The sequence below is a fragment of the Neopsephotus bourkii genome, unplaced genomic scaffold (assembly GCF_033783945.1).
Source record: "Neopsephotus bourkii isolate Nb327-2 ecotype Australia unplaced genomic scaffold, CSIRO-AGI_Nbou_v1 NB_962, whole genome shotgun sequence".
Classification (NCBI taxonomy): domain Eukaryota; kingdom Metazoa; phylum Chordata; class Aves; order Psittaciformes; family Psittacidae; genus Neopsephotus; species Neopsephotus bourkii.
Window position 1 is genome coordinate 3099754 of NW_026901456.1, and position 16512 is coordinate 3116265.

At 46.8% G+C, this 16512-nt stretch overlaps 1 protein-coding gene across 2 annotated transcripts in view; it reads left to right on the top strand.

The window, feature by feature from the left end:
- The first annotated feature begins 1849 nt into the window (after positions 1-1849).
- HUNK (hormonally up-regulated Neu-associated kinase) overlaps positions 1850-16512 on the top strand; it is a 56927-nt gene continuing 42264 nt past the window's right edge. For both annotated transcript variants that reach the window (XM_061359082.1, XM_061359083.1), the window contains exon 1: positions 1850-2110. In XM_061359082.1, coding sequence (XP_061215066.1) covers positions 1850-2110 — 261 coding nt within the window. The remainder of the gene's footprint in view (positions 2111-16512) is intronic.

Genomic DNA, 16512 nt, shown 5'->3' on the forward strand with positions numbered 1-16512 from the left:
GTCAAGGAAGAGTGGTGTGGAAGGAGCACACGGCTCATCAACCCCTGTGCCAGCCAAAATGTGACTGGTGATGCAGTTAAGACGATTCAAGCAGAAGGACCAGCGGGATATAGCTCTCCTACCGCAAAGTGACAGGAGTGACACCAAGACAGAAGCGAAGGCTAATGGACAGCGGCGTGGTGTAAAATTAGTCTGACATTTTTAAAGAGTAAAAGAAGAGTTTAAAGCGAGGTGGCAGCGTGAGCACGGCGAGAGCTGTGCTCGCCAGCCCTCTAGTGGGAAAACCAGCTTCACATGGGGCGGGAGTGTGATTGCAGCAAAGCTCTGAGCCGGTTTTGATCAGGTACAACCGCATCGTTCGGGGAGGTTTTGCTGACATAGCTCTCATCTGTTAGAGTACGCGTGATTTCTTCTCCCCTCCCTCCCCTCCCCCCCCCCTCGCCCCAAACTACTACCTGATGCACCTACATGGGCAACACTAAAACCACGCAGATTAAGGTTGAAGATCAATAGGGGTCCTTGATTACTTTCTTGCTGATGCCACGCCAAAGATAGGTTGTAGATTAAAATCCTGATGAGCCATGAGGCGTTTCAATGAATTAACTGTTCTATTAGACCTTCCAACGCACGAGCTTAGGGTTGCTACCATCACTGGTCATTGGAAACCGAAGCAGGGTAGAGCATCCCTGGCCATCGGCAACTAGATGCAGGGTGTCCCTCCCGCCTCTGTCTCACCTCCCATCCTGCTCTCCCTCCCTGAGCTCCTCCTTTTTGCCAGTGAAGCCTCCGGAAAGGGGGCTGGCCAGTGAAAATGGCAATCTGCTCCTTTCTTCTCCCTCTTCCCGGGGTGGGGAAGATCTATGGGGAAATGACTGACCCTGCGGCGGATGGGCGCCCAGATCGCCTCCCTTCTCCCGATCCAGCGGGCCCGGCCGATGCAGACTGCAGGGGGTAGGGAGGGAGAAGCTCTGCCAGGACCCCCGCACTGCAAAACAGGAGGAGGACGGTGGGAGAGAAGATCCGAATGCCGGGAGGGATAAGCCGGAGAAGCCGGTGGTGAACCCGCGGGGGGCGAGGAGGAAGCGGATCCCGTCGGAGCAGGGGGAGAGGCAGTCACGATCTGTTCGCAATAGCACGTTTCCCGACACGGGTGTGAGAAAGAGTCAGGCGCGCTTGGGAAGGAAGGTGGGGAAAAGCAGCACAAAAGATACTCTCTGGCAGCAATAAACAGAACCACACCGAGCAGACCGAGTCACGGCGCTGCCAGGGAGTCTGGACCCCTGGTTTAATTTCAGAGAGGGATGCATTGCCGACCCGGTTTGGGGTACAAGGAGGGGCCAGGCGGGTTTGAAAACACCCAGGTTGCCGGGCTTGGATCGCATCTGCTCCCACCGCGTGAGAGCGGATTAAATTACCGCAAATTCAAACTGAATGAGCCCGTTTCCCCTCCCTCCGCCAGCCCTTCCCTCCCTTCCTCCCTCCCTCCTTCGGTCCCCTCCTCCCCGCTCGGCGCGGCAGCCTCACGCCTGCAACCGCTGCCGGCGCGGGGCAGAGCGGCGGCAGGAGGAGGAGAGGAAGGAGGAGGGGAGGCGCTGGATCCAATGAGGGGCGGCAGCCCGGGGCACCGCGCCGCCGGCTCGCCCCAGCCCCGGCCCCCCGCCAGTCCCGCTCCGCCCCCCGGCCCCTCCGCCGCCGCCGGGCCAGCGGCGGTTTCCCCAGAGCAACTTTCTTGCCCGCCCGGTGACCGCCCCGCGGGGCAGGCGGCGCGGCAGCGGCAGGAGCGGCAGCAGCAGCGGCGGCAGCGGCAGCAGCAGCAGCAGCAGCAGCAGCGGCAGCGGCAGCACCGGGCATGCCGGCGGCGGCGGGCGACGGGCTCCTGAGCGAGCCGCCGGCGGTGGCGGGCAGCGGCGGCGGCGGGGAGGCGCGGAAGGCGGCGGCGGGAGCGGAGGGCAGTTTCCTGGCCGCCTGGCTGAGCGCGGCAGCGCCGAGGGAGCGGCTCCGGGACTTCCAGCACACCAAGAGGGTCGGCAACTACCTGATCGGCAGGAAGCTGGGAGAGGGCTCCTTCGCCAAGGTCCGGGAGGGGCTGCATGTGCTCACCGGAGAGAAGGTACCGCGCCCGGGCCGGGGACTCCTCGGGTGGCTGCCCGCACCCCGGGGGGGTAGTGTTGGAAGGATGGTGGTGCGAGATGGGTGTGTGGGTCTGTGCCCCCCGGAGGAGTCGGGGCTCCCCTCAACTTCCCCGCGCACGCTGCGGGCGTGAAAACGGCGCTTCCCCTTCGGTTACTGAGATTTCGGTGGCTGTAATTCTGCTTTCCTCTTGGAATACTTCGGCTGCCTTGACCTTCCCTTTTTTCTTTCTTTTTTTCTTTTTTTTTTTTTTTCCTTTTTCTTCCTTGTTTGTCTTTTATTTTCGGTCAGAAGTGTGTTTTTAATGGTGAGACTTGTATCGTTGAGAACCAGGCGCGGTGCGCAGCCCAGGCGCGGTATGTCGCGTGTGTACACAGCTATACACAGGTACTTCTCGCTCATGGGAGCGATGGGAAATGCTGCTGCATGTGTCTGCAGGAGGGGGTACAGCTCGGTCATCAGAAGTTGTTGATACCACTGCACAGCAAAAGATAGGAGATGCACTATGGGTGGGGTTTTTTCCCCGGTGTGCTGGGAAGAGAAGTCCGCGGAGGGTCTCTGCTTTTCGTTTGTTATCCAGAACCCTTCAGTGGAGGCTTTACCCATCAATCAGGATATGTCACAGCCTCATAAGGAGTAGTGGGGGCTTGGCTGGGCAGTGAGCAGAGCAAGGCAAGCTGGCTAGGGTCAACCTCCCTTAAGAGTTGTGCTGCTCATGTTTGAGCAGTATGACTTCTGCCTCTGTTTTGTCAGATTCTTAACAGGGCGCTACCTGAAGCGGGACTTCGTTGTTACTGAAAGCTTCTTGGACCAGTGGGGCTAAGTACAGTGTAATTTCCTCCAGCTCCAGCAGCACTCTTAAGTGTGCTGCTGTTCAGATTGCATCTTGGCAGCTTGCGTTCCCGCACTCTTGGATATGCTTTTCTTTTTTTCATTCCAGTAAATTTGTCACAGAGTGAAATGTAACACAGGGCTCTGAATTGCATCATGAGACAAGCGATAAGGTCTGCGACTATTATCATTTAGGAATGCAAAAAATATAATGCATCTTTGCTCTCCGCTGTTACCAAGTGTGTGCTTCTCCTTGGTAACAGATACATCCAATGATCCTCCAGTTGATAAAAGGCACATGCACACACACGTCCTTCCCACCTCCACGTTTTTGGATTGCTACATTTATCTCAGTCTGTTAAGAGGGGTAAAAATAAAAAGACCCACTACACGCCCCTCTGTCTCAGCTCGCAGGCCTGCTGCTTTCTTTTCTTCTCCCAGTCTCTTGAATAACACACACTGTGACAAAGTGACAAGCAGAAACTCCAGGAGAATCACACTGCCTTCCTGCTGAGTCCCTGTGTCCATCTTTGTGAACAGGCATGATGGGCTCTGAGCTGTCTGACCTGATCTTGTACCAGTTTGAGTTCATGTATAGGAGGCAAGGAATTACTGATATGCTTCAGGTGAGGTCCTGTCTTAAGCGAGGGTCCTCCCTCTAGCCAGAGGGGTGAATGCTTTTCATCCCACCATGACCCCACATAAGCATTTCACCCCGAGCAGAGAGCTTAATGGACATTCAGCTCTTCTGGGCATCTTCCTCTGCCGAGCTTCCGCATGGCCTCCAGCCAAAGGCAGCTGAAATGTGCCCAAACTGGCTCTGCTTCACAGCTGCCAGCAGCTCTGCCTACATGGAGCCCACCATGGGTGACTGAGCTCTGCCTGTGATATGAGGAACAGAAGAAAAACATCTGCTTACTCGGACGCCTTTCCCTCAGACTGCAAGCCTCTGTCGGAGAGGAGGCTGGAGCTGGCAGGGGTGGGAATGGGATTGGGAGCAAAAGCATGAGGTGGTGTGAGAGTGGGGACCAGCCGTGGTCATGGGAGGAGGTTCTGTAGGAAGAGGACATTTTATGTTAGAAGTGGTTTATCGCCGTGGCAAAGTACTTCCACAAGAGCATTGTATTACATGAAGGGCCAGGTCAGCTGCTTAAGCTATATTTGTGCCTTCTGAGGAATGTTGGTGAACAGCAGACGGCGCGCTGGAGATGCAGGTACAGCAGTGCCAGCATCTGAGCCCGGGGGACACTGATGCTCAGCACAGACCTTCTCTTCCAGACATCAGGTGACCAAAGCCAGGAGCTGTCTGAGACATGGCATCCATAGCTGCATGTGACAGTCACCTGCTTCCATCTCTCCCTACCAGTCTCTGTCCCTAAACTTCTCTTGTGTAAGTGACACCATGTTTCTCCAGAGTCTCTGGAGGAACGCTGTATCTCCTTCCATGTGGTGAGCCAGAAATTGGCCGTGTATAGTCTTCCAGTCTGCTCGTTTGCAGAGAAGTTAATCTGCAGGAGTGTATACTTACATACTCACTAGTGGAGTTCAGCAAAGCAAAACGTGGAAACAAAACCATCTCCCATGAACAACTTGCTGGATCGGTGTAGTTGCTGCATTTTTCTGAGCTGATGTTTTATGAGCCTGTTATTCCAGGATTAGTGCCTGCATGTATTTCTGAAAGCAAACAAGAAAAGAAAAAAAGAGATCTGATTTTTGTCTTGTAAAGTGAGGGCAAGTTGAGCAAGGGCATCGCCTAAATTTCAGTAAAATTGCCATAATAGTGTGAAGTAGAGGACTTACTACTAATGTCTGGCAGCCTGGGCCCTTGCGGTCACTGAAATATCTAGCTTCAGTAAGGGGGGCCCAAACAGGTTTTGATTTGCAAAGACTTTAGCAACTCCAGAGGAGTTAATGCGCATTATTGTTTCAGAAAATGGTGTGTTTAGCAATGAAATCCGTGGATTAATGAGTCCCCAGCTAGGCTTGGATCCATCACACTGACACAATGCATTGTACAGAATCAAGGCAATGCAGGGTGGGTGCCAAAAATCTGCCATTACCTCACCCTGAAATTGCTAGAAGCTATAAAGGTCTTCAAGAGAGCATGAGATGTTATATACTGTGGGCCAAACACAAGTTACTTCACCAGCTGCTTCGAGGGCAGTTTGATGGACAGTGCATTTTGAGTGACCTATGTGGGACAGGAAGGAGCAGCGCCTACGAGCACCTGAGCATGAGAGGGTGAGCTGAGGTAAGGTTTCTAAACCTTCCCAATGAATGTCCTTAGCATTGGACTTTAAATCAGATCTTTTACAGTACTTCTTGTGGTTTATGTGGCCATAATGCCAGGCATGTTATTATTTTCTGGGCTTGAAAAACGCTTGGTAGTGCCTGATGCAATTATGTGTATTTTAGCTGAGTGCAGGAGAATGTTGAACAGATTATTCTTTCCATTGCTTTTGAATATAAATATCGTAGCCTATAATCTGACATTTTTGGGTAGAGCACTGATTTGTCAGATCAGCTCAGGCAGTCTGTATAGTTAATCCTAAGGAAACACAGTTCCTCTATGAAGAGCAAGCCAATTTAGCTTTAAATTGTGGCTCTGAAACCCTGCTGAGTTAGCTGTATTCAACTAACTTTGGGAGCCTGTGCACAGTGTATATACTGCAGGATTGTTTCAAGCCTTCTGCGTGGGGCTCAGAAGGGTCAATTGCCAAACAACAGGAATCGGGCAAAGGCAGATACCACAAGGTAATAATTTATTGCATTTTTAGAGAGCTGAGATTACGTTGCTATCACTGAGGTGGGGGTGGTATGAGGCTCTGTTCACAGACCGAATAGATAGAGTTACCCGCTACAGAACCCAATGAAATGTCCAAGTAACTCCCTGTAGCGTTGTGCAGTGCAATGTATCAGCAACACATTGAGCAAAGTTGTTATAAACACACTCGAACTGGTATTGCATTTAACTAATTTTAGGTGTAATCTTTAGCACTGCGATAAAAGAGTCAAGTTGCATCATTTGGTTTCTCATCCACCAAAAAATTTGTTTGTGGTTTTATTTAGCGCTATTGTTAAGCGAAAAGGTACGTTTTTAGTTACAGTTAGTCAAGTGGCTTCTGCAACAGTGGGAAGCAGCTGCTAAAAATACGATTTATACCAGCTGCTTCTATGAAGGCAAAGCAATTAATATTAAAAGTGGCCTTTTCACAGAAGAGTTCATGTTCAGAATGCGTTTCTGCATAAAAGTGGTTAGAAAAAGAAGAAAAACAAGTGTATTTGGGCACCCTGGAAGTGTTGGGGTGGGTACATGTGCAGAGCAGCCACCCTGCAGAGAGCTGGCAATGCCTCTTTCATGTCCAATGGGCCCTCTTGGAAGGAAGGAGGTGTTTCCAAAGGGTGCCTGCACAGCTGTTGCCTGCGAGTGGGATATTGCGCTGTGTGTGTTATACAGAATTACACACTGGCACAGCAGGCATGTTTCTGTGTGCAGATTTTGTACCTTGGCTTCACCTTGTTAAAGGACTTTTCCAAGAGCTTTTACCACTGTAGACCGCTCCATCCTCTATTTCTGCTAGGATGGAGGGGGCAGCTCTCACCTCAGCTTGTCAGGACCTGTTACCCAAAGCAAAGGCTGGAGCGGCTTGTTTTGCACAATTTCTGTCTTTCAGCAAGCATTTAAAAGAATATAGGCAAGTAGACACAGAGAAGTATGGACAAAAGTGCCAGTAGATAACAGCAGATGTTACAATGCCATATACACATCACATGTCCAGGTGTTAATTTTGTCTTGAGTAAATCCACTGTGTCTTCCACCACAGACTTCAGGGAATGGAGACATGGTGGCCAAAGGCCTCTGGGTGTGTTAGCAGGTGAGATCTTGCCCCATTAATGCCCTTGGTAACCATGCCTCCCCTAGTAACACCACTGCTCTTCATTTGGAAAACCAACACTGGTGAGGGCTTCCCCTTGAAGGCTTCTGCGCTGGGACTTGCCATTGTCAACCTTGTACGTATCTCAAGACTTAGGGTTGCTCAAGTAGTAGAACTGGCTTAAAACCTCATATTCAGATATAGTTCTTTACCTTTGTCTAATTTCCGAGTTTTGGGGGCCATGAGTATGTGTGAGGTCATTTTTGCTTTCAAACCATCTTGCCAACCAAACGGACCAGGAAGTTGTTTCACTGCAAACTAGAGTTTCTAAGGTGGTCGCTGGTGTCTCAGTTCAACCCTTTCCTTTTTTCTGCTCCAGATCTTGGGAGGTTGCAGGTAAAACTGAAACTTAGAATGCCTTCATTGCTTTCAGTGTCTCAGAGGGTAAAGCCACAGGATTTTAATTTGAAATTTGACCTGTTATTTTATGTTCTTTCTCCAGTAACACTTGTACATCAGTTTTCTAGAGGTGTTTGTTCTTTCACTCCAGGTATTTAATGAGTAGTTCTCTTCTTACCTGTTTCTCTATGTATTTTTACATTTTATTTCTAATCAGAAGAGCTTGTTTTGAAAAGTGCTTACTGCAGATCTGCACGGTGGCTTTCTCACAGGATGGTGTTCACTTTTATTAACAGCTGCCAACTGTTGCACCTGGATGATGTGCCACTCTAATTATATGCACTGAGGGAATAAAATGAGGGTGTTTCTGCAGGCTGAATTTTGACATTTCCTTGCTACTAAGTGTTCTCTTTCACAGCTTTGACACTATTCTTTTCACAGAGGCTTGTGTGCGTGTGCAGATGCATAATTCCTATTGAAGCTACTAAACGTATGGTTTTGTTAAGATATGATACTTCAGAAAATGATGGACAGTGTCATGGCTGCAGTACCATCAGTGAGGACCAGAAGATCGCTGTGTCAGCACAGCGGTCCTCAGAACGTGTTATGGGTATGCAAGGATTTGAGCATAAATCCAAACTGCTGATGTACACCTACCTACTCAGTTTGTTTCACCTGCTGATAGTTGTTCGTCTGGAGAATAACCAGTTGCATCAGGCACTTCTTATAAAGCCACGCTCTTCCCTCCAACCTTTTTCTGTGTTGCATACTTGGTGTAATAGACTTTAATAGACGAGAGACCCTGTTCATTAGCACAGTCTGTCTTCCAGGAAGATTGCTTAAATATTTTCAGCTGTAGCTAGCAACTTATTCTGTGATGAGATGAATTGATGCACATGTGGCAGTTCCTTATCCTCTTGAGATAATCTGCTTTCAAGTTTACATTCAGCAGTTTTAAGGACATCACTAACAGTGCATGTCAGCAATGTGCTGCTTTTCTTACAGACTGTAATCACTTTAGTGGCATAGGCAAGATTGAGGGAAGCTGAGTGTTTAGGTTGAATTTACACCAGGTGTAGTTCTTATGTCATGCTCACATCTGGATTCTTGTATTTGTTCTTGTAAGTTTTGTATTTTTAACATATTTAATGATATGTAAAGCTGTATGCCTGCTTTTGTAGGCACGTGTTACCTATAAATGTCTTGGTAATTAACACACAGCTTCCTTCTACATCTTGTAGTTTGCCATGTCTCCTTTTACACCAATGAGCTAGAATGCTCCCATAGCTTCATGCATCATTTCAGCAGATGTCTTTACCATTGCTCTCATGAGTTGTTGTCCTGCATTTGGGAAAATGGAGGTTATTAATGAGCAACTCTTACTCTTCACAAGGATATAACCCCAGAAGGAAAGCAATTGTGAGATGGTGTGACAAACCTTTTGGTGACTGAATTGTAACAGTCTGCCTAAAATCCAAGTTGTTGTGTTATTTGAACAGTGTAAAAATGAGCTGAGAGTTTACATGCTGACTGCACAACTCTTCAAGGTTATAGAGAAGCATCTAAAGTTGTCCAGAGCCAATGACTGAGTAGAAACCAGCCAGAAAATTGCAGTGTTGGTGCTTGCGTAGCAGCATGGGATACAACTGAACCAAAACAAACTGGCTATATTCAGACCATCCCAAGTACTCTTCTGCTTGCACTGTAGCAGCGCTTTGCATTACTTCACCTCCAGATTGGCTTAGTCATTACTTTTAGATAAGTTGAAGAGCAAAAAACCCAAGCCCCTCCATTCTTTGGCTCTGTAAAACAATTTCTGCTGTGCATCCACAGTGGTTTGTCTGGTGGCTGATCTCCTTGAAAGTAAGAACTTCATGGTGCCAGTGTTTTTGGTGTGCTCATGGAGGTTGTGCTGATGAAGAGAACCAGGTTGGTTTTTCCAGAAGCTTTATTGGAGTAAGAGAGAAGCCACCATCACAAGCATGACTCGGGGGCTCATGCTAGAACCCCTTTCTAAGCTGAAACAGTGAATCACTGCAGAACCTACATGTTGATCTGCATTTAGTGTTGGTGCTAGCAGGGGAAGGGGTCAAGCCTCATCCTCATGAAAACGGTCTGGAAGTAGTTACCATGGTCCTGCAGTGAGACCACCTGCAAAAAATTAACAGAAAGCTGGTGCTGCCCTTACCAAAATCTCCTTTTCTGTCAATGCTTTGCTCCATTACTGCACTGCGGAGCTCTAGGTCCAGCACCTTTAACACTAGGCTCAGCAGGGCTCTTCTCACGTGCAGTGCAAGAACAGTGCTACTGGCACTATGAGAAAAATCACTGCAACAAAGAGAACTAAAAAAAGCTAAGTTATATATAATAAAGTTCCTTTGCTCTCTGCCTGTTGTGGAAGATTGTCATGGAAACATTTTTTTGAAGAATAATTTTATTTCTCTGAATAGTGTCCATAGAGCTAAGGGAGAGAACATTATATATAAAAAGTTTATTGGAGACACCTTTTTCTTGGCTCCAAACAGTTGTAAATGCTTTATGTGCTGTGTTGTAAATCGCTACAAAGGTTGATATTACCTGGGTCTCAAAAGCAGTGGCTCTTGGGGTTTTGTTTGTTTCGGGTTTTTTCCTTCCTTAAAGACATAAAGCTGTATTGGTGTTGAAGTGCTTTAAATCAGGGACACTTCTTTAAGCTGAGTTATGCATTTGATCTCTAAAACAAGACAAGGGGGCTGTTTAATATGGAACACATTACAAGGCTATGATCAGGAAAATGGGAAGCGGCGTTAGCCGCCAGGTTTCTGCTGTAGGGCTTGGTGTTGGAGGAATGTCATTTGGTATCTCACTCCTCTGCTTTTGCTTCCCCACGTGTAACCTGAGATCTTCATCCATCTCACTGTGACAGAAGTTTTCACCATTAGCAAGGCAAGTTCTGGTTTATCAGAAACAGCTGGATGGGATACGGTTCGCTTGAAACCAGGACATCAACCGTGCCTTGCCATGCCTTGGCTCCAGTGGCTGCCTCTTGTCCTGACAAGGAGGCCCTATTAGGGCCACATCTGGGTCAAGAGGACCTCTGTTTGTCATGCTGGCCTCCTCCAGGAGAAGTTGTGAGTAGCCATCAATTTCTGTTGATGCGAAGTAAGGACCTTGCTGGTCTGAACAGGTTTTCCATCTGCTGCAGTGATTGCATGTCAGGGTCCCCATGCGCTTGTGTGACAGGCCCTGAAAAATGTCTTTCCTGTTAGCTGGTCATACCTTGAGTTCAAAGGGTTTTCACATTAAGTGCTGGGCAGCGTTTCGGTATGTCAGTCTTTACCTTACACGTGGGGGTCAAAAAGCCCTTTTCTGAGAAACAGCTAATATTTGGAAAGTGATACTTGATGCGCATTCTACATGTCAGTGGCAGGACAAACCCGTCTGTCCCAGGCATTCAGAGACACTCCTTCTCCTTGCAGGAGATGTCTCCAGCCTGGAGGCTGGTTTTGACAAGCTTGCAAGGATTTCTTTTGGAACCTCTTTAGTGCATCCTGATGTATCTCTGTGTCTGGCTTTCTGCCACCACTACTTCCATCAGTCTCTGCATAATCTCTCTTGACTTGTATAGATACCTTTAGAGGCCAGGGAGGTAAAAATCTGCTTCTCTCCCTCAAGGGATACAGTTATGGCTACCCTATTAATTAGCTGACCAAGAGAGCACTGAAGGGTCACTGGAATTGATTTCTTTCCACCAAAGGCGAGACAGATCCCCTTCATGACCACCTCAAGACAAGCCGTGCATTCCTTCCCACGGATGTAGCCATGCAGGTTCCTGCTTCCCAGGCTCCCTGGCTGTGCTCTGACCCTGTGGCATCCTTGAGTTGTACAAATCCTGCTGGTTTGGATGTACAGCACTGAGGAAAAATGCAATCGGGGGGGTGTGGGGGGTGTTGTTCTTTTCAGGAAGGCTGGGTAGGGCCAGAATTGAGGCACCCCCCTTGCCTCAAAACCATCTCCTGCTGGTCACTGTGCTCTAAGGGTCTGGCCATTTCAGGGGGAAGAGGCACTAGCAGGTAAGAATATGTCTTTCAGCTGTTTGATAAGGAACTGAAGCAGAAGATGAGGGGAAGGTGGCAGCTGGCTTTATGGAAGCAGCGGAGCAGAAGTATGTCCTGGAAGGGATAATAGCCTGTGAAGTATGGTATGAAGTTACCCATAAATACGACGTGAAGTAAAAAGCATGTTGAAGAGGAATATCCCTGCTCTGTTTCCCTCCTTCCTGACTGAAGTAAGAGGAAGAACTACAGAACTATGGGGAATACTTTACTGTATGGAAGGCAGAGCGTGAGAAAGCCCTGATAGTCTTAAAACCTTCCTGTGGTCTGCCATTGCTCTTCGCATAGTGGGAGCAACCCTGTAGCATGTCCTTACAAATACCAGTGCCTCAACACATGAAAACTTGTGTTTCCCCGTGGAAATGCTGATTTGACTGTGCCGGTACAGCTGGCAGCAGAGCTGTGGGTGAGTTGGGTTGTCTGCAGCAGCATCAATAATTGTGTGGCTCCTTACGACACTTCATGCCTTCTGCACTGAGGAGCTCCAGCAAAGATGTCAGAGAGAGCTGGCAAAATGCACATCCCTCGATGTGACTGCTGGCAGCTTCCAGAGTGTCCTGCCTAGGTCAACCCCCATCTTCCTGTGTCATGCCTTGTCCCCCACCACTCTCTGCAGGGACCAGAGACTCTTCATGTATTTACAGGCACTGAAGCCCAAAGGGCTCACAGTGGTCATCCAGCCTGATTTCCTATAGAATACAAGTCCCAGTATTCTAGTCAGGAGTGTCGATGTTTTGTTGAGCTGTTTGCATACCTTTAAAAGGGGGAGGAATCTAAGATCTGCATCATCTCTGTAAGTGTTTCTATTACTTTCATGGTACCTGAAAAAACCCCAGATTGTGCATACAGCCTGTATTTACCCAATTTACCTTTCAGGAAGTTAATTTTAATCTTATTAAAGAACTTTCTGTTATCAGAAATGTTTTCCTCGTGTAGATACTTGCAGAAAATCCTCAAGTCTCCCAGTTAAACATTTTGAGCTTCAGCCCGTTACTGCAAGAACAGTTCTTGGACCTCAGACTGTTCCTGAAGGGCTTTTCAGAACTGTCTCCAAATTTTTAACATAATTTTGTAATTACTGGCACCAGAATTGGATGGAGTAATCTAATAATAGACCCCAGTGCCTTGGACAGGTGTAATTAATACTTTTTCTTACTTTAACAAATACATCCTGCTTATGCTTTTAAGGATTATGTTTAAGTTGGCTGTGGCATCAAGAGGGCTTATGTTCATTTGCTTATCTAAAGTACTCCTGCATTCTTTTCTGCATTGCTTTGGGTTGTAGGTAATGGTTAGATGTTCTTTTTATCCCCTGGCAATTTGATTCATTCAAGCTACCTTGAATCTGAACTTGTACTGTCAGACACTCAAAAGGAAAGAGAATACTTTAATCGAAGTGACTCCTCTCTACTGTTCTTTAATTCCTGATTTTATTAATGTCAGAGCAAATACAAAACCTATATATTCAGATGTCCTACAAAGAGTAGATACGAGATATCAAAGACCAAACATCATTCACGATTCAAGTGTGAAGCAAAGAGCTGATACTGTTTGTTTAACATAAAAACTCAGTGCATGTCTAATTGTATAGCTGGTGAACAGCCTTTTCACAGCGCACGTGTGTGCACATGCATGCACACATTTAACTCAACCTCTGTCCCCCCTATTCCCTTTGTAGAAAGTATACAAGACAACTACAGAAGGTATCAGATTGGCTATCACTGAATGGTTGTCCTTTTCTCTCCGTGATAGACAGGACTGACTTTATTCTTGTGGGAGAGTCTGTCGTTACACACTGCTGCGGATTTGGATGGTTGCTGGCTTTCTTAGGGTAAATAGCTAAGCTATAAGCAGTAACAAGAGGTTACTTTCTTGTGATACTTTCAGAAATGCTCTATGGTCTTATTTGAAAGCAGTTCTTGAAAGGTGAATAGGATGCTAACATTTGGTAGTGGGCTGGGAAGCCAAGCAGGGTAGCCGAAGGGAGTCCTTCCAAAAATGCCATCTGTGGATCCTCTTCAGATGGGTTCTCTGAACGGGGTGCTACGGTAACGTGGCAGATGCCGCACATCAAGCATATTACTGTTCTTACAGTTTCACTGTGTGCAGACCCAAGATGAAAGTTAAGTTTGTGTTTCTGTGATGGTGTCGTGACTTGTCCGTGTCCAGCAGTCCAAACGGGAGATATGTGATTTCTCTCTGTCCTGAGGGGAACATGTATGGTTCTTTCTCAAGGTGCACAGTTAATTGATTCCTGGCATGCATTTGTTTGGATGATCCTTTTCTTCAGTGCTTCATTTCTTAAGATATTGGAACCTCCCATAATAAAAAAAAATATTCCTTTGTTGTACTCTAAAATTTGCTAAGCTGCAGCAGCTGAAGGAAAGAATAAACACTACCCAGTGAATGAAGTTGGCATTTTCTAGTCCTTGGATTTAGACGTGAAAAGCAGTTTGTTATATGCCTGGCTGGTTAGTTGCCCAAACCCTTGGAGGGATTGCTTTCAGGACTGTTCTGACAATTGTGCAGACTTCAAAGTTAGGTCTGTTTAATATAATTTGAATTGGCCACCCTAAATTACCAGTTGGTTTTGAAAACTAAGCTCAGATTCTTGTGGTGAGAACAGTGGTAAATACAAAGCAAGTGATGCCAGACAGCTATCACTGAATGGAAGGAAGAAAAGAAATAATGTTCATTGCATGAGCCGCCTTGGGCATAATAAATATGCCGGAGATGGACTTGCACTGATGATGGCTGTAAAATATCTACATCATTTGGCTCTTTGTCTCATTCTCCTGGCTAAGCTTAAACTAGATAGCAAAGTTTTGTGGGTTTAGTGCAGAAGTACAAGTTCCCATTGATTGTCCCCCAGCTCACTGTGTAGCCTGTGACTGAACTTAATCTGAATGGTCAGGGTGTACTAGGCATCTGTGACCTGTGGCCCAGGACAGTGCTGAGGGTCGGTGCTGCTGCCTGGCTTGGCATCAGCTCCAGCAGGTCTGCCAGAAGTGGCCTCTGGCCAAAAAAAAAAGAGTAAAAAAAAAAAAAGACAAAACAACAACAACAAAAAGGCAGAAAAATAAAAGAGGGGAGGAGGGAGGTGTTTGTCCCTCCAATAGCTGAAAAGTGTCTCTGACAGTTGAAGTTGCTTCCCTTTTGCTATGTTGGTCTCCTGGCCACATCACACAGTGGTTGCTGGATTCTTATTCAAACCAGTTTCCTCTCAATTCAGCTGAAGTTCTTTTTGGCAGAGGTCTGCAGGAGCTGCCTTCCTCTTATTTAAACTTAGGAGAGATTGTGCAGAGGGAAACAATTCAAGTGGTTGGGTAAGTGGGGAAAACTCCTTAAAAGTCCTCAAAATGTCATATACTGATTTTGCAAGACCACATACCATCTTCTGTTCTCTGTAAAGTTAAACATGTTATTAACATTATTTGCTAAGCTGGGGCTATTACTCTGAAACTATTCTAGTTGCATGCATTTAACCTAAGTGGTGTTCAAGACCTCTTGACTTTGACATGGCAAACAGACCATTGAGAAAACCCATTTTCTGTCAAACAGGAAGGCTTGCTGCCAGAGGTGCATCCTTCTGCCAAGAGGCAGCCTGTGCAAAGACAGCCAATCTGGCAAGTAAGAAACCTGAGGCTCAACTGGGACCTGGGTTCCCCAAGTGCTAACGTACTGTGTGACTGAAGTCACTGCTGGTCATACAGTTGTTACTTCCTATTTATTCAAGTGAATCATGATGTGCCTTAACTGGTCAAAGCTTGAGATTCATCAGCAGAAGTTAAGTAGAGGGATAGATGCCTTTACTGCAAAACCGTGGCTTGAATAATCCAAGCTTGCAGCTTGGGGAAGATTGGTCCAAAGGAAAAACACACTCTCTGAGTAAGACTGAGCATGTCTTCACTTCACTGACAAAAGCAGTGCTACTTCTTGAGCAGTGATTTTTCCAGGTGTGACTGGCAGGGTTATAAATAGCCAGCAGAATGAGATGGGGAGAATATGGCTTTGACTTGTGGCCACTATGCAGAACCACCTGGGGGTTCCTCCTGCCTGTGCAGTAGAGCTATCGCCAGCCCCAGAGGCTCAGCATGCTGTTGGGACACAAATCTGGGGAGCTGCTCCACTTGAAATGTGCCTATTTCATGGACATACGGACACTACGCTGAGGCAGGCTCAGGTTTTGTGTGACCATCTTCCATGCTTTGCTGCAATTCCCCATGTCAAGGCCTGACTGTTCACAAAGAGGATGCAAAATGTGTTTTGTCTGGATGTAGCAGTGATCTAGCAACCGAAACCCTGACTCTCAGCTTTCTCCAGGCAATAGCTGGTTCTTTAAACTGTCTCTTCTTGCTTTTTTCTCAGGGCCTTGCTATGATGTTTTTGTGCAGTTTGGTGCCAGTCAGCTCCACCCCCCCCGCCTTCTCTTGCAGATTCACAAACCCTCCTAAAACACTAGCTGGCAAAAATCCCCCGCCTGTGTGTGTCAAGCATGTGCCTTTGTTTGGGTGATGACACGTGCCTGTATTTGCCGATGATGTTTTAGCTGCTTCATTCTGTGAGCATTGTCACCATCTCTTCTTATGTGGAGAAGACTCCTGCCTCACCTCCACTTCAGTTCACTTTAGCCCAACCTGAACTGTTTTAGTGCGACAATCAAGAGAAGCAGCAATTGCTCATATGATGTGTCACACCATAAACTTCAGGAAAGTAATTCATTCTAACTGTGTAATTCTAGGACTTGGGAACCAAAAATATGGCCTATTACTCATCTTTTCATCTCGTAACACAGAACAACCCAAATGTTTGTTTCTTGACACAGCAAAGGTTTAGCCAGTATTGAATGTCAAGTGCCACGGTTGCTACATATTCAGGGTAATTACTTTCTTTAGCATTTATTTTTTATTTCTCCACCAATGTTCAGATCAGGAGATAGGCATGAAGTCCCTTCTTGGAACTTGGGAGAGCAAAACTGAATAATTGGTGTGTCTTGAGTAGGCTGTGAAAGTTCAAATGTGTTTATTTTATGGTTATCTAACATCTACACTGTTTTCTCTATGGAATGCTTCTTTCCTTCTGCATGAGTGAAATTTCCAGGTGTATGCACACACATCTACACCATACAGGAGGTTGTGTATATTAAATGCATTTGGGCACATTTAGTCCTCGCTTAGCCTGGT